This window comes from Plutella xylostella, chromosome 23, assembly GCF_932276165.1.
Source record: "Plutella xylostella chromosome 23, ilPluXylo3.1, whole genome shotgun sequence".
NCBI classification, from domain to species: domain Eukaryota; kingdom Metazoa; phylum Arthropoda; class Insecta; order Lepidoptera; family Plutellidae; genus Plutella; species Plutella xylostella.
The window spans coordinates 460,296-485,032 of NC_064003.1; the positions used below are offsets into that span (position 1 = coordinate 460,296).

At 37.2% G+C, this 24,737-nt stretch overlaps 2 protein-coding genes across 3 annotated transcripts; both read left to right on the forward strand.

Moving 5' to 3' along the window:
* Nucleotides 1–896: 896 nt before the first annotated feature.
* LOC105392916 (juvenile hormone-binding protein) lies at nt 897–7,815 on the forward strand. The gene is made up of 5 exons (XM_048629582.1): nt 897–1,052; nt 2,980–3,205; nt 3,561–3,685; nt 5,409–5,504; nt 7,555–7,815. Exons 1-5 carry the CDS (start codon nt 986–988, stop codon nt 7,722–7,724), a joined length of 684 nt encoding a protein of 227 aa, XP_048485539.1. The 5' UTR covers nt 897–985; the 3' UTR covers nt 7,725–7,815.
* A 667-nt stretch (nt 7,816–8,482) lies between these two features.
* Nucleotides 8,483–24,732, forward strand: LOC105392905. 2 transcript variants are annotated; one of them, XM_048629478.1, is made up of 5 exons: nt 8,483–8,639; nt 13,139–13,367; nt 17,616–17,740; nt 21,032–21,163; nt 24,520–24,732. In XM_048629478.1, the coding sequence occupies exons 1-5, from the start codon at nt 8,546–8,548 to the stop codon at nt 24,681–24,683; spliced, it is 744 nt and encodes a 247-aa protein (XP_048485435.1). In that variant the 5' UTR covers nt 8,483–8,545; the 3' UTR covers nt 24,684–24,732. The 2 variants fall into 2 exon arrangements, with proteins under 2 accessions (XP_048485435.1, XP_037969138.2); XM_038113210.2 differs by having other exon boundaries at nt 24,517–24,729.
* Nucleotides 24,733–24,737: the final 5 nt, after the last annotated feature.

A 24,737-nucleotide genomic window follows, 5' to 3' on the forward strand; every position in this document is an offset into this window, starting at 1 on the left:
ATATTCGTAAGTACGGTGGCCTGCGCCTAAATGTATACAGGCGGAGTTTTTAAAATAGCGATCTCAAGCTCACATGCTGCTCAAGCACATCCACATAAACACCACTGCTACACACATCACACACAACACGTCCCCGGATTTATAACAGATGTAGCTGGTCCCTTCATCATCAGGGATAGCTATTTTAAAAACTCCGCCTGTATACTTTTAGGCGCAGGCCACCGTACATAGGTACGTCCTTACACAGATTCATGTAGATATGTACATACTTAATATAAAAATCACATCTACCCATTAAGTTACTTAAGTAGCTAAGTAGTTTCTTATAAACTTTTATCGTGCAGAAGTTACATGCAATCTTATCCAAGTCCCATGGGCAATCTAACTAACTGCCAATAAAAGAAATAGCGATAGCATCATAAAATTCGATGGCATTATTTCTGTTTCCCGTGATTAAACCAGAGGTTTACTTTTATTGCGCCATATGCCTTGTGACAAAATGATTATTAACTAAAAATGAATTTGGAATATAATTTTTACATAAGTAGGTAAGAGATTACCATAGCTGCCTAGTTGTATCCGTTTTGCACACATGATTTCGGAAAATTAAATCTTTCAACAAACGCTCAAAATACCCACACTACAAATAAGTTTTTAATATATTTTTGTTCAAGAATTTTAGGTTTTACAGCACAAATTTAAAGCTTGAGAAGTGGAAGAAGTGGCTAGGTGGATATAACCAGTATAAAAAATGAGATGTGATAAATGAGTGTAGTACATTAAGTATGACCGCGTGACGTCACATGATGAGTGTAAACGAACCTTTACCGTAATTAATAAATTATTTACAACAAGAACCGGTAACTATCTTGAATAGTATAAATAAGGGAAGAAGTTCCGATACTCGCTTAGATTGTTCCAAGACTTTAGAGTTTAGACGTAGTGTAGGAAAAGTATATAATAAAGTACATAAGAAGTTCACATCATGAAGGTGGCTGTGATACCGTGTTTGTTTGTGTTAGTGGGATGTGTTTTTGCCAAACCTGAAGCAGGTATTTACATTCATTGTTTTCCTACTTCTCACATAGATTATGATGTTCATGGTAAAAATTCATAGAGGATCAGAGGGGAAACAAACTTGGGTTTTGTACTAACCAATTTTGCAAGAGACATTATTAAGTTCTTACATTCTTACGTTACAGATGAGATACGTAACAGATCTTTTGTTTTAGATAGCTAATAAGTTTGCTATTGCCTATGCAGTTTGTAAGCTTAAGTATTTTGTTCTTCCCATAAAAGGCAATGGTAATGCGTTTATAAATAGCTGAATCATTTTCAAACCTTCGAAAACAAGGGTTTTTAAATTTCGACCCAAAACTTTGAAAATAAACATACACATACACTTCAGCAGTAGATAATTAATTCGCTAAACAAACCGAAGGTTCACCAAATCATTTGTAAAACTTTTGCATTTTTATTGAGAAGTCGAAGACCTGTGTTATCTAAAGTATGTAGTATATACTTATACCTATATAGGTATATGTATTAGGTATAACTTCTTGTAATGAACTTGTTTATGTCCAGTACAGTATCTTATATAATAATTAATAATACTTGTTAACCGTTTATCGTCGGGTCATTAATTATTGTAGGGGAGACCGGGGACAAAAGTAACAGTTCGTAGTTTCTGTCTGATTTCTCGTTATTAATAACATTTACGATAAAATAAATATAGTCACATAAAACTTTCGTATATAGTCTACAAATATCCATTATTACTTTACTTATAGCATCTCGAATTTCAGCATTTTTAAAGCCTCAAAAAAAATGGGAAATCGTTACTTTCGACCCCATGGTCAGGACGAAAGTAACAAGGCATGGGTCGAAAGTAACAACCCATAAATTCTGCCTAATGATATAAATACGATTCAAAAGAAAGAACAAAAAGAACAATCAAATTATTTAGTTAAGAAAACTTCTTAAAAAACTATCGAAACTAAAAAAAACTTATGACTTATTGATAAAACTAAAAAAAACTTCTTAATATAAACTGTAAATGAGATCCATCATTTAAACTGACTAACTGATAAGAAGTTGTTTTATTTGTGCCATAATATACAATATTATGACACAAATATCTAATAAAAACAACAAAAAATAAAAATTTATAATGTGACATGCCAACTTACGTAAGTAATTCGTTACTTTTGTCCTGCCGCGAGCTGTTACTTTTGTACCCATCCCCATTTTTGAAATATCAGGCGACATAACTTTAAAACAGCACGTGTTATTCGAAAACAATTTATGACATGCTACAGACAATCTTATAATGAATCAATGAACAAATAGTCATATGGTTCTTGGCATCTTAATTCTACATAAACACTAAATGAACAAACACCGAAAATCTTACTTTTGGTGTGTAAAATCACAAAATGCTCACTAAATCAACCTTGCACCGCAGCACGGGCGCGGAAAATGATATCATGCGCGGGGGGCATCGCATACTGACTACCAGCTGTCGCTTGGGGCGTTAAGGCTATTGGGGAAGTCCACAGAGTCTTTGTTACTTTCTACCCGCTGTTACTTTTGTCCCCGGTCTCCCCTATACTTATTTACTAGGTAAAATTATCTATATACCTACCATTTAATACCAACGCTTATTTGTTGACGGACACATTACAATAGCAATAGTGGATTGAGGTTATCATAGTTACTTCTTTTAAATTTTTTTTTAAACTAATAGATTGTTTTAAACTGTTAGATTAAAATATTTTGCCTTCCTTCATTGTTCCCATTTTCATTCATATTTATTTAGTCCTTATTTTATTATTTACAATCACTTCATGTAAGTAACTACTTTAATTCATGATTCATAAAGATGATCATGATGTCTATCAATCGCCCGTCACCAATATGCTCTTTATACCAACTCCAAACCAACCTTGCAACCTCAATGTCCATCCCTTCCCTCCCCAGGCAGCATAGCCTCAGTCTGCAACGCAGAAGACGAGGAATGCGTGAAGGAGTCCCTCAAGACCTTCCTCCGGACCACGTCCCAGGGCATCCCGGCCTTCGACGTGCGACCGCTCGACCCCAACGTCATCCCCCGCATCAACTACACGCTGGGGGCCTTCGGAGTGGGGTACACGTTTAACAACCTCACGGTTACTGGCATGAAGAACTTGAGGCTCGCTGAGTATAAGTAAGTTTTTGCTGTAGTGTTTTTTTTTTGGTTGGTGCAGTGGTTTGGTAACTGGATTGTTGTGTTGAGGGTATTGGGACCGATGGGCGTGTAGGACGATCTTCATCAACTCCACGTCCACTATTGGACATGCAAGCTTCTTCAAAGGAACGTCACATCCACAATATCCTGTCCTTGGCCTTAATCATCTTGGTGCCGTACTTCCTGCCTGAGGTCGTTGATCCAGGGCCTTCTTGCTAATTCTAATCTTTAGAACTTACCTCCCAATACGAGTACCTAGAATGTTGGGGTAAGTAAGGTAATGCACAAAAGCCACTATCACTAAGTTAACATAATGTTTGTCTTCTATTCCCAGCATCGACAGAGCAGCCAAGACATCTCTGATCAAGACGGAGGCGACGCTGGACTACGTGTCGGACGTGGAGATCGACTACCTGAAGCTCGGGAAGGTCTTCACCGGGAAGTACACTGGAGCTGGCAGTGAGTGTTGCAAATATAGCTTTAAAAACTACACAAACGTTCAGTGGGCTAAATAATAATGGAACAATCGACTGTTGATGAACCGTTTCAGATTCACCAAAGAATCGAACTGAGAGTCGACTATTGCAGTTCTATTCTTTGGCTTGTATGATAAAATGATAATTTTCTCCTCACGTTTTGTGGTGCTTCCTACTAAATAACTCATGTACGTATGACGTTTGTTGGACTGAAAATATTCGCAACCGCTACACTGCTATCTTTCCTTGAATTTCCCTACCTCTATAGTCGCATCCCCGGTTTGTTACCGCTAAGCAAATCGTAGCAAATTTTCTAAGACGTCGTTTCGTCGTGTTTTGTTTAAACCGGCGTCTACTTGCGACCCGTCACACGTACTCTGCTCTGTGAGCGGAGGCGGCTGAGACGTGGCTCCAGATGCACTTACAAACAATGCAGTTTAAGTAAATAGTGCCTTCTGTCTTTGTGCACGTTTCCCCGCCTACTTATCTACTTAATATTTCAATGAAAGCACAGTATGTTGTTGTACAGTATCTAAAGTATGATAATCAAATCTTTGTTAAATGTTAGCACCATTCCGTATTGTGCCTGGAACGGATGCCTTTGCGGGAATGTTTTCTATACGCATGTTATATATTATGGCTTCTGTCTGTGCCATGTGCTACAGATATAAGCACCTAGATAGACGGGGCAACTATATAACTACCACGACTCCTTTTTAATTAACGGCCATTTAAGTTCGATGAAGCTATTTTTATAGTCGTGATTTCTACTTTTGGCCTACTATTTGATGTTATTTTTATTGGCAGCTTACTACTGTCTATAAAACTCCCCCCTTATTCATAAAAAAGTTACTGGACGGATTAACTATTGAACTGTTTTGTCACTCTCTGTCAAAGAACAAATTGTTCTCTGTTAGAGAGGGACAGAACAGTTCAATAGTTAATCCGTCCAGTAACTTTTTTATGAATAAGGGGGTAAATCTGCACATCAATTGTTTAATTATTTATTTCACAAATATAAAATAAAATGTATGTACAAATGAATGAAAATTTATGGATTTTCGTTATCAGTAAATGAAGATAAAATAAATAACAAAGCCCACCCCAGACTTGTAACAATAATGTGCAATATTGAAAGACATTAATCAATTGTTGACCCCGCGATGACTCGTAATCCAATGAACATAAATAACGAAGTCAAAGACCTCAAGTTATCTGCCGTCGTCAGCATGTGATTGATGGTGAATGAGGCATAATGTGAGCTTTATAATGAGAATTGATACGAATCATCGACATAAATGACACACAATGACTATAAGTTGACAGGTGCACTGTAATGCGATGACTACATTGACCTAACTGAAGATAAAATTAGCGATAGTTAGGTAATTTGTCTGGCTAAAACATTATGATGACTCAAAGACACTATCATTTTCATCACGAACCATCACATCCCCACTGTTAGATCACGGGTCTCCTTCCAATTAAGGGAGAGTTTTAGGCCTAGTCTACCACGCTGGTCTAGTGCAGGTGAATTGTCAAGAAAATATCTCAAAAAAACGGCATATGCATCTCAATAAACAAGACTCTACCTATAGAATCCCCTGTTTTTTTATCAAGGTTCCAGGATTAAAAGCTCTTCATAGTCCTTTCTGCTCTTACTTAGTAACAAATCTTTAACAAATACTTATTTCACACATTCCCAGAGGCACTAGTGACAGTGAAGTACCCGTACGGCATCACCACCGACGACAAGGGGGTCCGACACTTGACTTGCACGACGTGCAACAAGAGACGATCGAGTGCGACCCCGTGGAGGCCAGCGGCGGCTTCAACGAGGAACTGCTGAAGGCTATGAATGATGGTAAGTTTGTTGTAGACGAGTGGTGTAGTGGTTAGTGACCCTGGTTGCTATGCGGAAGGGTTCAATTCCTGGCGGGGGCAGATATTTGTTTAAAGACTGGTTTTTGTACTTGGGTCTTGGATGTTAATTATTATAATTATAATATTTATTTATCCTGTCGCATTTCATATACATATCTGCGACGTTAATAAATAACAACAGGAACTGGGAAGAGTGACATGATAAAAGTAATCAACAGAATAAAAAAAAGTAGAGAGTAGGGAAGCGAGCGAACTTTAGGATAGATTAGCGATTTCCAATCCATCTCTCAAATTCCGTAGTAATTACTCACCACTAGCTTTTGAAGTTTGAGTATTGATGTGCCTCCTTGTATACTACGAATTAATTTTCTACGCCTAATTTTCTATTGTTTCCCCTCGAATATTGAATATCTACATCAATACATACATGATACATACGTGATCAAATTTATTCACGTCACGGGAAAATGTCTAGAAAATTTCATCAGACACTTGGTTCACATCATCCGTCATATTAGATAGGTACTTAGTAATAACTCAGACATTTTCAGATACGACAGTGTACTCGTATGCCGCCACTGTAATAGAGTTACTTATCATCCCGTAAAATTATTCATAACAGGATTCCTTTTGAGAACATGTCTTTCATAAAGATTATTCAGTATTATTAATTAGTATTCTGCCTCCTACATCTTGCTTCACGCCTTCGTTGTCACAAACAAACGACCTAATAGGACATGCGTTAACACTCCAATTTACATAAATGTGATTAATTGCGTTATTGTACTCACGATTGTGTAATGGTAATAAATAACTATGTAACAGAGAGACGCATTCGTTATTGTGTCATTTTTATATCAATCGGGAATAAAATTCTATAAGTACTTACCTACAAAACAAACCTATAAATCGAGCCAATAAAAATATTAATTATGATGCTCTAACAGGAAGTTACTAGTTACCTAACTTATACAGGAATATTTCAGTGTTGATTACGCTACCATTACAGATTTTTTTAAACAATTGGTAATGCAACATTATGGGCTGCAAAATATTAGATGACAACATTGACTTTGATTGGACAATCCGCTATTAGCTGAAAGGCTCATAATAGGTGCCTACTCGTAGAATTTTAAATGGGAGAATAGGGCGCAGAGTAGGGTATTGCGGGTTACTCTTGACATCGGTTTCAATATCGTGCGCCCAATTTAATTAATAATAACCCGATGACAGGTGGTTTAGGCCGGCTTCATCACTCGGATAACACTCTGTTGAATCACGTAGTTTACGGGTCACAAAGAGGCTCAGCTGTAGGTCCTGGGTTCGAATCCCAGTAATTTGTATCCAGATAGATATTGATTCTAGGGTCTTGGATTATCGGTGTTCTTATGAGACGTGAGTTCTGCGACTGTATGATCCCCGTAAAATATGAGCAATGAAAATGTTCCATCTGCCCATTGATGTCCATTGACGTCCCATATGGCACTGGAACTTTTTCATTGCTCTTGAGTGTATTTTTGCGCCTAGCAACGATTAGTCCACCGCAAAGAATAATGAGCATTACACAAATAACACAGATAGAACATTTGATGCTCTTGCGTTCATTCCTACATTCAAACAAACAATATCCTCATCACCATCTCCTACTACACATAGATCCCTTTCCTTTTCAGTTCCACCTGTCACCTGACCCTCTATCTTAACAATTTTTTTTTTTTTTTTTTTTTTTATAATCATTTGCACTTAATTTAGGTAATTATTATTAAAATAAGGTAACATTATGTTATAATGGTGCAATGGATTCTAATAAAGTAGTCGCTCTGACACCTAAGGTAAGATAAAATCTTGAGATTTAGGTGTCAGTGCCCTCCAGTATTTGACAAATTTGTGGATAATAGGTAGACATAACAAGCTCAAAATAATTTACAAAATTCATTAATTAATATCTTAACAATCCTTCTCTTCCAGACCCTCAAGTGGCGGAGATCAGGAGCAAGCTCGAAGAAGCCAAGGACAAGGAAGCGGCGCTGAAGGCCGGGTTCTGTAGACTCGCCAAGACTGTCTTCACGACCTTCGTCCACAACATCCGCGCGTCTGCCAAGGGACTGCCCAAGGAAGCCTTCTTCAAGAATATTTAGATGATTTAATGTTAGGGGATAAGTGTAAAATGTGATGAAAAAGATTGTGGTAAACGTTACCGGCAATAAATTTTATTTTTGGTAAGATTGATTTGTTGTTTTTAGTGCTCTTTGTGAAAGGTTTTTTTAGATGGCGAATTTTGAATTGTTCTGTTTTTCAAACTCTATTGTCTATTGTATTGTTTATAGTAATTCTAATTATTTATCGTCCACTATTTAACGTCGTAGGCCTCTGGCACTGCAGCTGGTACATTTTAAGAGCTACGTCTTAGGTGACCTTTTCTATGACAAATTACCACATTTCCAATAATAATAATGATCCTTCAGAAGAACCCCGAAATAGCGTTATTGGTAGGCAGGTAGGTACAAGTAGGTACTTACTAAGTACTTGTTTGCTTCCTCAAATGCATATCATTAAGTAATGTTTGTTGGATATACAACAACAAATGATAAAATGTCGAGAATTTTACGCAGTCTGATTCGAAAACAATAAGGATTTTTTAAAGATTAAAATAATTTATGCATTAATGCACCAATTTCAATGTTTTCGGTATGAGAACTAAGCATTCAGGATACGCCAGAATTTAGTAACCAAATGCTATTGCTTATTTATTATTTTTTTACACAGAAAAAAATCTAACTCTGCATGGTACAATCGAACAGTCTTTGAAATTAGAATAACCCTACCGGCTGTTGACCTTGCATCAGTTTCGCACAAAAGTGACTTTAGTGTTTTTGTTTTTCAAAACGTGGACTCATAAAAGTGTAGTTTGGGAATCCGCAGCGTCAGTCGATGTGGATTGTGGACTGAAGTTGGAGACATGAAGGTCGAGGTCTGTGTCGTGTTTAGTGCGTTTGTTCTAATGCACTTTTGTGCGGGACAGTACTTTGGATATCGTGATTTAAACGCGCCACGTAAGTATACAAAGTTTCTAATTTATTAGGAATCTGAAAATAATGTATTTATCAATGTATGCAGTTTTATTGCAAACACGTGTCGCAAATTTCAGCTAGGTATCTAAAACTTTATGCGCAAAGACGAAAATTATGAGTCCCCATAAAGTATTTTCTTCAGGTGACTAACATTAGTAGGTAGTTGTAAGAGGTAGGTAATAGCATGTAATATATATATATATATATATATATATATATATATATAAACTACATATATATATATATATATATATATATATATATATATATATATATATATATATATATGTAGTTCTATAATATTCTACTTGCACCATCTCTAATTAACTAGCGAGCGATAGCCGAGAGGCAGTGAAAGTGTCGGCTGTAATTAGAATTTCGAAAATTTATCAAAAGCTCCACGAAAGCTGTATAAGTGTTTCAGGTACACAACATCTTTGAGAAATTTTATAGTGTGTTCAATTTTCTACGTAAATAAAATATACGATTGGAGTTTTTGAAATCAATAAAATACTTTCCCTTTAGGTATAATACGTACCTACTGTTCATAAGTGTAGATAGGTTATTACCACAATGGTAGGCGCCTATAGTAAAGTAAACCGAAAGGGGTTGGGTAAGCTCGTTATTCTGATCAACTTTTGTACTTACTTACTACAAATGTTGGGAAAGTAAAAAGTCATTGTAAATAGTCAAGTGATTTTTCTACGTATATGTAGAAGCAATTTTTACTTTCAAAATATGTAGGTAAGTTGTAGAACTAAAATTTACCATCCCATTCGCCCTTCTTGGACAGCCTCTACCTAAGTACTTATAAGTAAGTAAGTAGGTACATATAATATGTAGTATACACAGACTTTAGGTATATTTTGTTTAGCGATGTAAAGATGCGACCTATATTTGCCCGGAAATCATAATTCGTGTCTAGACCGGATCCGATAATGCCAAGCGGACCGGTCCCTCGCAGGATTCACTTACACAGAAATTCGCCAGTTTTATCTTATCTTATAATTATCCGATATTTCTGAAGGTTACCTTAAGCTTACATGGTAGAATAAATAATAATAAGATAGGTACCTACTGACGGTGCAAGCAAACACAAATAAGTACTTATAGGTACGTTATTTTTACAGGTGAAATACTGAACTAGGAACCTGAAATGATTTATATATGTACTGTGTTACATTTAATACCCACAAACTTTTTTTTAATCTGCTAGAAAGCACCCTTTTGAAGCGAAACATCTAATTATTTAATTATGTTATCTAATCACGCCTAAAAAAACAAACGCAAAACCACAACCAAATCATGAAATGAATGTAACAAAATTAATTCAGAAGCTACACAGGGACCACAATAAAAATGCTAAGCATTTAAGAGGTAAAACAAAACAAGCTCAGAAAAGGTTCCGTTTAGGGAATGTTTAAAATTTATAGCATCACCGGTCCGCCTGAAATCTGCAAAAAATCCTAGAAGACATAGTAGTCTGTATACATAGTTGGTCTGTAGAGGAAATTTATGTAAGTACGAATTATTGTGATAAGTACTTATAGTTACAAATTAAATTAAGAGTAAGGTAATTTATTAATCTATTATGGAATAAATACATTAATACAATTTAAATATTGATATAGGTACTAAAATTGTTATAAATAATGTTGTCACTTATTACCTCATTAGGTAGGTAGTTAGGTATACTTTTAATAACTGATGTTTAGATTTTGATTTATTACTAATAGGTACATTTGTTAGGTGCATACAAAACTACATAGCTATACCATAGACATCATATTAGTGTATAAGTCTATGGCTATACATATTATTTTTCATATGTAGGTATGTAATCAAATAACTTTCAAGAAGAGACTACCTAGTAGGATTTACGGAGATAATAAAGCAAATGGGATGGCCGAAATCCTTCCCTTTCCGTATCATTGTTATTTACTGACAACAGATAAGGAAAATTAGATATCTCATATTTCTCACGAGATATTCGATTTATCTACAGTTGTGTACAAGAATTTCTTATTTCCAAAGCCGTAAGAGTTATAGTGGAACATAGCTGTTGCATTTTGAGTTATACAATATACTCTATGCCTAATGCAACTGGGCGGGTCGCTATTAATTTACTTGTCAGGCCGAATGTGGGTGATATATGCTAATGAAAAATGTTATCAGCCAACACCCATTTCATTCTGGTTGAACAGACATAAACGTAATTAAATGTGATTAATTCACCGGCCGCAAGAATTTATAGCATTAAAAATTATGTGTGATGCAATACGCTTCATTTTGGCAATTTAAAGTATGATTACCTCCATATTATTTACTTAGATAGGTATAATTAGTTATTACATAAATACTCATGCTACCTATATGAAACAACATACCTTTATTTTATGTACTCACCTATCTGATTATAAATTACAGTACAGAAAGCTTCATGCAACAATGAGTGTCATGCAACAATGAGTGTGGCAAGTGTCTGAAAAGACGTGTGTGGAAAGCATTATAGCATCTAGGTTCACGCCTCAGGCAGTATAATGAGAAGCTATCGACTGTACGGGGTGATATCATTCCACCCATAAATAATGTAATAGATATATGCAATCTATTTTTATAAATTGCTGCATGGCTACATCACCTACATAATATGTATCTGTCAACGGTTTTGTCCGGATTTGTTTAAGTTACTAAAAGGAAAGTCAAGATTCGATGTAAAGTCCTCCGTAGTGTTGTTGAACCATGGTGGTCTATCGATATCGATAGTTAAGCCAGAACGGATAGTATCGATAAGTTTTTATGTGCAAAATTACGAAGCGCTTTAGTGCGAATCTAATTATAATTTAAAAAGTCCCGAAGATATTAATTAATTATAATATATTTAAGCGTTATCCCTAACTAGGTAGGTACCCAAGAAAAACAGTGATCTGGTGTAGTTTACAAAAAAAAAACACGCACTCACGCCTTGTACTTATGTACTCCCTTGCGGGGTAGGCGGAGGTGCATTGCTTCACCCACTTTTTGCCAGAGTGTTATTTTAGTCCCAAATTCCCAATGTAATAGGGGGAGCCTATTGCCATTTTACGGGCACATCCAAGACCCGAGAACAAATATCTGTGTTTAAACAAATATCTGCCCCAGCCGGGAATCAAACCCGGGACCATCGGCTCAGTAGTCAGGGTCACTAACCACTACGCCATTCGGTCGTCTAGTAGTTTACGTAGCTAAAATATCGCTAGGTATGACTATACGGTGGGTGGTTAAATAACGGTAAGTATAAAACTAACCATTCTTTGCCAACACTCCACCCGGCAAATAGAGTCACATTTTGAAGAGGTCAAGACAAAGTTTCACAGTATATATCCTAAACATACACTCAAGTTAAATGGGTTTACTTAACTCAAGGGTTGAGACTTGAGAGGTAGAAGTAGGAGCGATCCGGGGAGGTCATGTCAAATTCAATTAAACACCCACGTAAATTAGGGGAAATTTTACCTGTAATTTATATCCTTATCTAAGTACCTACTTACTTATGGATACGTAGGTAGTGAAGTATTGTATACTTACTTACCTTATATTAATTAATTTATTTATTTTATACTTACTCATAACTTAACATTCGAGGGTAACTAATTTATCAAAGTATCAAGGTGGTGGTGGTAGATGGACCCAAATAAGTAACTGTTTCCGTCGTAAGATTATGTGAAAGTATCTAACTACCTATAGCCCCATAACTTGTAGAAATGCTAAAATAATTGTGTACGATCTCAAGAACTCACATCTTAATAGTACTTACAGTAAATCACATGCCTACCCGTGTCAAATACGAAGTCATGTCAGATGTTAGTCTATCCATCATTCCCCTACTTAGCTTATAACTAATTACTTACACAACTGATTGTCTTCATCTGATAAGTACAATCACGAGCAATGAAAAAGTTCCAGTGACATAGTAATACCAATGGCAGATAGTTTTTTTTCATTGCACGTTATAGTGTGTTATAGTGATAGGAAGGTTGATAGAAAACAGAAACTACTTACATTACACGATGATACAGCTTCTCTCGGGTTACCTACAACAGATAAAATTGTTGTACTATACATTAGTAACTAAGTATATCCTATATAGAGTTGTTATATTGTCATTCAATGCCCGATACGTTTGCGTGTGGGATAGCTATAGAGGGAGTTATCCTCACCGTTCAAGAAGTATATAACTTAGCCTAACACGATTTTAATAAAAAATACACACTGAGTCTAATATTATTATTACCTACCTATGACCCAAAAGAAACAAATTGAAAATCGGTCCAGATGTTTAGGAGCTACGAGTACACTACCACAGTCTGTTACACACACACACACAGACAAAGACACGTCAAACTTATAACACCCTTCTTTTCGTCGGGGGTTAAAAATACTTTTAAACGGAGGGTTAAAATAGTTCATAAAATTTAACCCATCAACCCTTCCCCCCTTAGCGCCACCGCCGCTGCCCTTCCCCCCCTGCCTGGCGACAGACGTGGCGTGCCAGCGGCGCGGGCTGCGGACCTTCTTCTATCTCATGGACGCGGGTCACCGCGGCATGCGGCCCGTCGACCCGAGCTATGTGAACAGCGTGACGGTGACGCAGCCGGAGCGGAGGGCTAGTGTCGTGTTCCGACGGCTCAATGTGACTGGAGTGGGGTGGACTAAACTGGTTGAGAGGAAGTAAGTGCTAGGCGTGACTAGGCCTTAAGTAAACCCTTCCTTCGTTGGAAGGAAGCCCGTGCCCAGCAGTGGGGACGTGATGGGTTGTGATAATGAAGTGTACCTTCTTCTGCCTCATGGATGCGGGCCACCGGGGCATGCGGCCCGTCGACCCGAGCTATGTGGACAGCGTGACGGTGACGCAGCCGGAGCGACGAGCTAGTGTAGTGTTCAGACGGCTCAATGTGACGGGAGTCGGGTGGACGAAGCTGGTTGAGAGAAAGTAAGTAGTTAAGTGTAGTCTGGACTGGACTAAGCCTAAAACCCTTCCTTCATTGGAACCCGTGCCCCAAAATGGGGACGTGATGGGTTGTGATGATGAAGTGGACCTTCTTCTACCTGATGGACGAGGGCCATCGCGGCATGCGGCCCGTCGACCCGAGCAACGTGGACAGCGTGACGGTGTCTCAGCCGGAGCGGCGGGCTAGTGTCGTGTTCCGACGGCCCAATGTGACGGGAGTCGGGTGGACTAAACTGGTTGAGAGGAAGTGAGTGTAGCCGTTAAGCCTAGTCAGAGGCCTTCGGGCAGCTTGAAAACATCTGACAGTCGGGTTGCCCATTTACCCGATAACTCTCTTAGAACAAGCTTGCTTGTGTTGGGATTCACCAACCCGCACTAGGCTATCGTGGTGGCCCTTCCTTCAATGGAAAGAGACCCGTGCCCCAGCATTAGAGACATGATGGGTCGTGATCGTGATGATGAAGTGTAGTCTAAAGTTTCCAGAGCTTATAAGCTAGTAAGTAGGTACTTATAGAGTTCGTAATGCTTTGCGGTGATGGTTTTTACTTGCGGCTACGAAGTCTAACGAACTCCTGAAAGAATCCTTTAGTTATTTCCCCACCGCGTTGTAACATTCATCATGTTGACTGGATAATCCTTTCATCACAGTGACGTCCCATCATAGATTAGCTCTAGTGTTTGTCACCAATACGTATACGTAACATCACATAGTTAATTATGTAAGAATCCAGTAAGTAACGTAAGTATATAGTTGTGTGTTAAGGGTCTGCAATAGGGAATCGAGTGTTGGCATTGTCATAGAATTATGTAGTAAATGATGCTCTACAGCCTTGAAAAAAATCACACAGGTAGTTGAAGAGTCTAGCTAGGTGCTGAATCATTCGAATTTAAGTAAATGATTATGGATAACTGTAAATTAATTTCAGAATATCAAGAAAAACCAGTCAATCACACTCCCGTATTGTAACAACTGTGTCGTAATTATAAAGAATGTTCATATGATTTTTATCATATTATAAAGTTAAAGGCTTGGACTAGGCGCTAAATCCCTTGTTTTTTAATAAACACACACTTATTTTGTGTAAATTAATCCCAAACTTGAGCAATTTTTTTCCCTCAAATCTTCATACAAATATCTATGGCGGCTTTCTGTGTTATAAAATCATAAACACAAGTGACGTTTGACTCAGTTGGCCGCTGGCCTCCAAAGAAGGGTCACGTCGGTTTAGGCAGCACTGACAGCTCGCGATCTTATCGTGTACAGATACAAAATCACTGCACATTGGTTGTCATTGCACTTTTTCAACTTTTATGACACCAACATAATTTGATTTGAAATTGAGGAAGCATAATTCTTCCAGTATATTCAATACATTAAATTAAATTAGATAGTGTGCAATATTCTCGTGATATTACAGTCTCGTAAAGGTCTGATGAGGAGCAGGAATATAGCGAATGGATCTAAGTGATGACAATACGCACGAACATTAGGTTAGGGATCAAAAATACAGTCTCTTGGTGCTGGTTGAGGTATGGTCTCGTGAGGATCTGATGAGGGCAGTAACACGGTGGTGGCTCAATTTTATTTCAAAGATGTTAATAGCTAAAAGCATCGAGTTTGGGCTATTAAGTATGTTTTTCAGAGAGAGAGAAAGAGATTTTGTTTTTCCTCTGGATGTGTTAGGTTTACTGGGTTTACTAAGTTCATTCTGTTAATGGTATCAAGTTGTTATGTGTTCATAAGTAATAATTATTTATTAACAAAATGCTGTTGATTCTCCACGAAAATGTAAAAATAAAAATAAAATAAATAAAAATAAATTCGTAACGTAAAATTGTCAATGACGGAATTTTTTCTATAGACAGTAGCCACAAAAAAAACAAACGATAGATGGCGTGATTTGAAGATAAAGATACATTTTTTCGACACATAGACAGCAACAACAAAAAAAATACAGATTTAAAGAAAAGAAACACATACTTATACAAAACAACAAAGAAAAAAAAGGATACACATCAAAATAACTGGAAAAAATATAAGCCCCAATTTACTTGTGTGGGACAGGGAGTACCATAATATTTTTTTTGGGGTACTCCCCATCTATGCGAAATATAAGCTTGATATCTTTACCCGTTTCTGAGAAAAAGGGCGGTGACAGACAGTCAGTCAGACAGACGGACAACAAAGAGATCCTATAACGGTTGCTTTTTTTCTTTTGACGTTCGAAACCCTAAAATTAAGTAAAAATATTATGCTGCCAAAAAATGTACTTACAGGTATTGAAAAAGCGGTATATAAACAAATTATAGCAGCAGAGGGTTCACCATTTAGCTGAATGTTACTTAGAAAACGGCCTTGAGTGGCGGTCAAGTTGGTCCCCGCCTGCGATACTTTCCATTAACATTGGGACTCGTTTTCATGTTTTTAGCGTACAGTCAGGTTTTTAGTTTTTTATAATTGTATTTTTTTATTTGTAACTTTTTAGTTGTTTTTATTTTATGAAATTTTACGTCGGTAGGTAGTTCATGATCATTTTTTATTTCAATAATTTTGGTGTTGTTATTTAAATACCTTCAATATGCATATTTTTGTAATGTGAAAATCAAGTCCTTTCATTTGATACCTTACACGGCAAAGTTGAATTATTATTTTTTCGATCATCACGTTATGTCCTCAAGAGGGCGCTATGTACATTTTAATGGAACGTCACATAGCCTATAGCCATCGCGCCATCAATACGCTTCTAACAATACCTCATACATCAAAATCTAGTTAAGTGTCTATGTAAAATTGTTAATCATTTCTTGGTGTACAAATAAAGAGTACTCTATCTATCTATCTATCTATCTATCAAGCCGTTTAGGCTACAGGAGGGAACAAAGAAACATACATACATACAATCAAAAAACATTACCCTCCTCCTGCGGCAGTCGGGTAAAAAGGAGTAAGACAGGGGGTCATTCTGAACTTTTGCTCTACGAGTTTTGGAAATTAACAAAAAAAAACCTTTTTCATAGAAACTTTGTTGGACATGTGACTTTTTACCATGGAAAACGAATATTTTTTTTCGCGAATTTGCAAATCTCGTAGAACAAAAGTTGTTCAGAATGACCCCTTGAGTCATCCCCTTTTGGCTTAGTACCTATAGTCCTTTTGCGACACTATGTATTTACTTTGCTTTGTCGTCGGGGTTCAGTTGGCTGGAGGATGTCCGAAACTTATTATCTACACTTTAATACTTTTAGTTACCTTTCTACAAGTAGGTAAATACCACATTTGTTTGAGAAAGCTAATCGGGTTCCGAGTATAGAGTAAAGTGGCACCCCTATTAATTTCTACTCTTTCCTGGTGCCTACCAGTGTAAGTAAGAATTATACTTACTTACCCTAAAATCACTCAAAATGTACTTGAACATAATTGTCAATAAAGTTGGCGAGTAAAAGTTTATCGACCCACTGTGCAAACTTACATGTGTGCGTGTCACTGCGTGTGCTGTGTGAAGAGCATTGAAAACCCAAAATTGGCGCGGCACGTCACCCTGTACGGGCCCTTAATTACCACCAATATACATAAGCACTATTCGTACGACTGCCTTTTGATCTATAAATAATGTACCTAATAACATCAAACCGCATCTGAACAAGTTTAACTTATAATGGTAACCATAGTGCCTAGCTATATTTAAATGTCTGTTACAAACCCCTCTGACCACATGGGGTCAGCTGGCGGATAATGGTCCGGTTAATGACGGTATCCCTTTGCTAAGGCTCCCATTTCTCAGAACCCTTTAATATTGACGTTACTTATATCTTTTTAATTAATACGTCTTGCTTTGCGTACCGATATAGGTACGCACGCATCTATATAAACGATCTAATTTGGCAGTCACTCCTTCCCTCTAATTAAGTCAACACATACCTACAAAGTAGTTAAATGTTTAACATACGTAATTAAATTATTGTTTCAGGTTCAATTTACAGGATAATAGAAGTGGCGTCAAGTTCCTGAGCAATCTTCATGCGACGGGAGAGATCGTCGTCAACTTGGCTGAAAGATTCAACCCGTTGACTGCTCTCATCACTCTAGACATCTGTAAGAAACCTATCCTTTAATCAGCTCCGTTGGTGGATCGAGCTTTTAGCAAACTTCTTTTCAAAGTTACAAAGCTACCACTAACTATTACAAGATATAACTATTATAAGGTATCGAAAAGCTTTCAATAATGAATGCAGATATGTAGGTGTGCCATGCCTACCCAACAAGGGGCTACAGAGGTAACCGTGATTAAAGACAATCTCATCCTACTACAAACACACAAAGTAAAGTCGCATCCCATCTCAATAAGATCCCAACTAAAGTTAAGTAATAAGACTGGAATGGTAGTTTAAAGGTTGCAGGCGGTAACTCATAGCGGATTTCCTGTCGGGACAAACTTGCGAATGTTCTGAGGTGGAACAATGTCACTTGTAAGGATTACCTGAGGACAAATGCCTTGACCCACTTGCTCTGCGTTTAGGGTTGCCTATGACCTAAAGGATTTGGATTATTTATATTTTAGAAAATGCCTTACCTACCTTGTTAAATTGAGGTACTATCGTAAGTTAGGTATTACATTAAAATAATATGTTTTCGTTGCTGTAACTTAATTTATAGCGACATGTACTTACCTTTTTCGGGTAATACCATACCATAAATTATTAACATATTTATGGTGTAACAACCTAGGTACTTACATCATTTCCTCAATCAATCTGAAGGTACAAAACTAATTTCCGAGATGTGATGAAGCATCCTATGTGCTACCTAACCTCCTCCTCCTACGTAGGTCGCATGTAGTGCTAGATGCGTTATGTGATGGACTTTGTAGATAGCAGCCCTGCAGTTCCCAGTAGAACAGGCGGTTTCTAAAGAATTAAAAGTACGTACTGTGAAAAATCTCGTGGCTTTGTTTCACCCCCCGCGCGGGTTGGATGTTTTGTGTTATGCTATCTCTCTGAAGTTAGCGGCGCAAAGTGAAAGAAACGGCGGTCGTATAACTTTTGTTCGGAGTTTACGAGACTGCGTTTTGGATTATTTTTCTCTTTGTGATGTTTGTTATGCTGGTAGTGAGACCCAAGAATTACTAGCTAGTTAGTAGCTACCCCTTTTGAAAACTTTACATATACCTAGAAATCTGTGGCATGACACAACGGATCTCTGTGAAAATAAGTACCTGGTCTACTTACAAGTTTCGAGTGCTATGAATAGCATACCCAAGCTCTTAATCCATTTTACCTACGCAGTACATAAGTACCCCTACCTACTAGTGATGTAACGAATGTGTCTTTTTGGACATTCGCGAATGCGAATGCGAATGCGAATATCTGATATCGACATTCGCGAATGCGAATGCGAATGCGAATATTCAGTTTGTGTTCAAATTTGGAGCCATTTGTATGGTTTATTACATATTTAAATCTATGGCTGTCTTGTTCTGACACTACAGCAGGGTATTGGTAAGTACAGTGCTCCAAAATTGATAATGCGCATAGAAATCTTTGACAGATCGGTTGTTTTCGATTATGTGACACATGATATTGACTCCTATTTCTTTAGTACAAGGTGCAAAATGCAAGTGTTTTTTTAAGGCTCTTACGATTTAATGATTCGGGTGTGAAGATCTGCATGTGCATTATTAATTTTGGACAAGTGTAGACCTGATCCTTTCAAGAGGTGATAGAGGAAGACAGTTTGAGTCGATTGAACCTATAATGCATTATCCAAAACTTAACAATTTCTAAGATATTTAATATTTTAGTTTTTTTTACATTATCAGCTTATAACCTTTTAAATAAGATATTTCAATATCAAATCGATTTAGGTATCACTAAGATATGGCCAAAATAACCAGAGAAGGTGGAGAAAACTCAATAGGGGTTTCAATACTAAAGTCAACAGGACTGAAAACAATCACACTTTTTACCTTTAAATTGGGCTAATCTTGTTAGTTTTCCTATTGAATTTTATCCGCCTGTGCTGGTTGTTTTGGCCATATCTTGGTGATACGTATGTAGTTAGTTATAGTTATATAAAAAGGGGAGGGCAACCAGTGCCCATTCGCCACTGCGACCTAAAAGATCTATTGTGACTCCCCTTGCCGAGTCAAATCTCACTCCCAGGTGTTTTATAAACCTGATGATTTTACCGGGAGGGAGAGACCTGACATCTATGGGGGCTGATTTGTAGCCGCCCAAGATTCTGTTTGTCTTGTGAATGATGGCCTCACATTCACAGAGAATATACAAGTTGGAGTGTCGGACAGACCCATTTTATGTAGATGACTGTTCAACCAACAGTGCCCTGATAAGGTTCTTGTCATAGATAAGTCTTGTCGTTTGAGCTCCAAAGCTCGACGCGTGAATTTCTGTAATTGGTGATACCTAAATCGATTTGATATTGAAATATCTTATTTGAACGCTTATAAGTTGATAATGTTTTTAAATTGAAGTGCACAAACAATTGTCATATGATATTCTTTTTTAATTTAACTTATTTCTTTTTACGTTTAGAATATTTTTTAAGAATGTTTAATTATTTTGAGGTATTGTGTCTAATTTAAGTCAAATAGTGCACATTTGATTATTTTAATTAGTTTATTAAGGTGTCAATTATGCAAAACAACAAAAAAAATTTAAATATGGCTAGTTTTTTTTGTTTAATTTTTGGTTTTAAGCATAACATTTTATCAATTTAAAAATAAAACTTAAATATTAAATATCTTAGAAATGGTTAAGTTTTAGAGTATGCATTATAGGGTTTAATGGACTGGAAATGTTCAGGTTACCTCCTGAAAGCATCAGATCTACTTGCAAATAACCCTATACGAGTATACTGTCAAGATACGCTTTTTGTTTGTTTAAAGATGAAGAAGTTTATTATGTCTTATGAAACTGTTAATATCTAAAGTTAACATTTCCCAAAGTAAATAAATAAACCAAATGATAGAGTAAGACTGGAAATGTGATTAAGAGGGTAATTTGTAATAAAAAAGTTATAGATGAATGGATTTAGATTTTGTTAACCTACCATTATTTTCAAATAGTTTTTGTTAATAAGTACTGATATTCGCAAAATATTCGCACACAATTTTGCGAATGCGAATATCCAAAAAAATGCGAATATTCGCGAATGCGAATGCGAATGCGAATATTCGTTACATCACTACTACCTACAGGCTGATACTACGCACGGTAGTATAGACGAAGGCAGGACAGTAACTAATAACTAGGTAGGTACTCTAAACATTTGCCAAATATAAACATAATAATCACTCACTAGCTCAGCATCAGCACCTCATCTGCTTGTGGTTTCTGCTCTACACACAAACACATTAAACTGTTCCAGCGGACGTAGAGACCAACATAACCTACAAATGGGAGGGAGTGCGAGGCATCGACAACGAAGACTACCTCGTCATCGGTCAAGAGCGAATCGCGGCGAGGAACTCTCGAGTTCCGACATATTTTTTACAACCAGGTAACAAAACAAATAGGCTATTAGCTCCTCCGGTGCCAGAGGGTTTCGCTTGCTAACAAGCTGTATGATAAGTGTGGTGCAGTGTAAATTACCTGCCACGGCCACGCGTAGGTTTTGCAACTCTTGTTTGTGTTGCTGCTGTTACGGTTAAAATTAATTTGCGAGCGCAACTTATATTCAGGTACATTAGTGGCGATATTAATAAATGTATTATTAAAGGTATGCGCACTGTGCAGCGATACATCTTAGTGTGCGTAAGTATGTATAATAAATGTTATGCCTCTCTAAAATAATTTCGTCTCGACGGTTTCCCACTGTACAACCTGTAGGTGTTGCTATAGGTCACATAACAGGCACCGAATTAATGTCTATAGTAAGTATATCTATCTATCTATATATCGCGGGCTTCATGGCAAAGGGGCGTAAGCGCAAAAAATCGATTTTGCGTTTTTCATGCCAATCGATTCCTATACTAGTAATACACGTTCTGTAATTTTTTTGAAATTTTCAGTAAACTAGATTTTGAGATATTCATAAATAACATAAAGGCGTATACGATGTATCAATAATTTTGTGTCGTGTCAAAAAGGCGTATAGACGGCGTATAAACATCAGTAGGACGCATTTCAATAATTTCGCCATGTCAGAGAGGCGTATAGACGGCGTATAAGAATCAGTGGGGCGCATTCAAATAATTATCGCCATGTCATATAGACGTATGTGCATTTTTTTAACAAAATAAAATGACAATATGCCTTCACTGTTGATATTGATGCCTAGTCCTTTCCAGTCCAGAGTTTTAATACATCTTCCAATGCATCACGGAACAGTATCGGAGAAATTACGTCCTCTTCCCTCACGCCCCTTTGCCTATGGATAGATCTTGTGGCTGGTTCTATACTTGGACAGTAATCGTTTCAGTGTCATTAGGCACTTCAGCGCCTCGGTGTATCGTCAATCTATTGGACATATCTGCAAGGATGCCAGAACAGCCCAGATCTCGACAGAGTAAAAATTTTCGTAGTCTACGAAAGCTAGGCACAGAGGCCGATTATATTCTTCCTTCTTCTGTATAATGTGCCGAACTGTGTGTATGTGGTCTACGGTGCTATAACCCCCACGAAATTCGGCATGCTCCAGCGGCTGAAATTCATCAAATCAAGTCTCGTGATGACTGTTATAAATGTACATAAACATCTTATTCACGTGGTCAAGAGTGTGATCAGTCTATAGGTTTTTAAGAGCAAATTTGTCTCCTTTCTTGAAAAACAATAGACCTACACATCTGGGGTTCTGGCTGTTGCGCATGTGAAGCGTACAATCGTGCATTCCGGCTCAGATTCGACGATTCTGCTATGGCTGGTTGTCAATTTTTTCGTTAGGGTCCCTTCAAGTCGCCTGGCAAAGACATTCGATCCCCGGTTTTGTTTAATAGCTTCTTCAATCCGGAGTGTGTTAAACCACTGGAGGTCACGATGAAAATAGCCTTGCGTATCATTTTGTTGAGAGCCTCTAGTTCTGACGGAATGGTCCAGCACATGCCGTTTGGTCTCCGTAAGTCCAAGAGTCCCCCCTGAAAGCTTAGACTTCCTTCCCGTGTTTTACATTGCACAGAACCTAGTGCCATCTTTCTGTATTGCATTGATCACGTCGTTGCAGTGGTCTGGCGCAGAGTTGGTCAGAGGGTGGACTTCATCAGTCGCCGTTCTTCAAGCTTTAGGTCGATATTCAGAGTTCCTCTGAGTATACGGTGATTAAACCGACCTGAGATATCTGAATATGTGCCTCTTAATCAGTCATGATGATGAAATCGATTTCATTTTTCGTGACAGAGTCCGACTTGCACCAGGTCCACCTTCTTTGGGGCTTCTTTTTGAAGAAAGAGTTCATCAAGGAAAGCCCCTGCATTCTGCAAAGTTCCAGCCTCAGCCCTCTGTCATTTCTTTAAGGAGTTTTTTGAGTTTATGTTCACTTAATTAAGAGTAAATTTTGTTTTAACAGTAATTCTTGTTTTATTTTGTACTCTTATTGTTTCTAATAAATTATTCTGTGTTTTTTACAGCTTTACTATGTATTAAATAGTTACTTAAATAGATTGTTATTTTTTTATAGGCGTATCATCTCTCTTAAATTGAGAAAATCCGTTAAATTACGCCATGGCAAAGGGGCGTATGAAATTCGAAAAAAATAGAAGCAGTTACATTTTTGGTTATATTTTGCTATCAGTATATTAAATGATTTAAGTGTAAAACAAATAAAATATATATAATATAATTGGATAACAAATAAAAAAGTTTGTTTATACGCCCATTATTCCTATACATAATATGATGAAAAAAGGATAGCAATACAATAATTTCCGTCAAGGCAGATAGACGTATACGCCATAAAGTGTACTTAAAGCATAGATATTATAAAAATTTAGTTTTAATTAAAACAAAAAATAATTAACTAAGGTATATGCAAAATTATAGCAAGCTAGATTACTTATTTAAAAAGTTATGATGTTTTTTGCTCTCCTGAAAAGTAGGGTCGATGCGCATACGCCCCTTTGCCATGAAGCCCGCGATATCTATCTATAGTAAGGTTAGAACCCATATTTCAACTAACGAGTAGGTACCTAGCAAGAGCAACCTACTTAGCTTCACTAACTAAAGAAGTTTAATCCAATCCGGCATAAATCAAGCCACTTCGCCACCTTCAAATGCAGTGCCATTGTCTCTCATCAATGAGGCACCTGGCGGCCATATTTCAACGTCGCCAGTCGGGACTCCGTAATAAGGGAGCAACTGAAAGAGCCAGGTATCCCGGTAATTAGGCCAAAGTGAAATAAGCCATTTGTTACTATCACTGACAGAAGCAAAATGATAAATGGCGACAGATTTGACGCCGTCAGTGTGGGTCACGCGAGGCAATGAGAAAGTTTTTACTTCTGAGTTCTGCCCTCCCTACCCTGATTGATTAACAGGGGATGAATGACGCGGGGGCTAATAGGGGCGTAGTGAGTGTCGGCGTTAATAAGCGACGGTTTATTGGGTATTGGTTTGATGATTTAAGTATGAAGATATGAAGTGGCAGGTGGAATTAATTGGTAGGTAATTAGCCGTAGAAACTTTTATTTAGTTTAGCTTATGCGTAAATTAGGTGTTTGAATGTTGTATAAGAAATTATAGCAGAGTTTACTGCCCTAATCAGTCTTGTTAAGACATAATAAAATAATTCATAAAGTAAAGAATTCACATGGTTTTAGTGGCAACCCATGGTAATTTTTAGGCATAAAAGGAATTTCTAGGTGAGTTTCTTTATTACCAAAGTCCTAAGTGATTTTAAAATAATATTTTATCTTTTTCTAGAAGGTGAGGAGACAAACATGATTCATGAAATTCTGCAACGGAACCCATCAACCCTGGACCACATTGGGGTAGAAATTACTATGGCTGTGATGTACTCTGTGGTTGATAACTTCAGACTGTTTGCTATGAGCGTACCTGTTAGGTATTATTATCAGTATTATTTCTAACATTTTTATGTAAAATAATTATCAATTATTAGTATTACATCTAATTAAAAAATT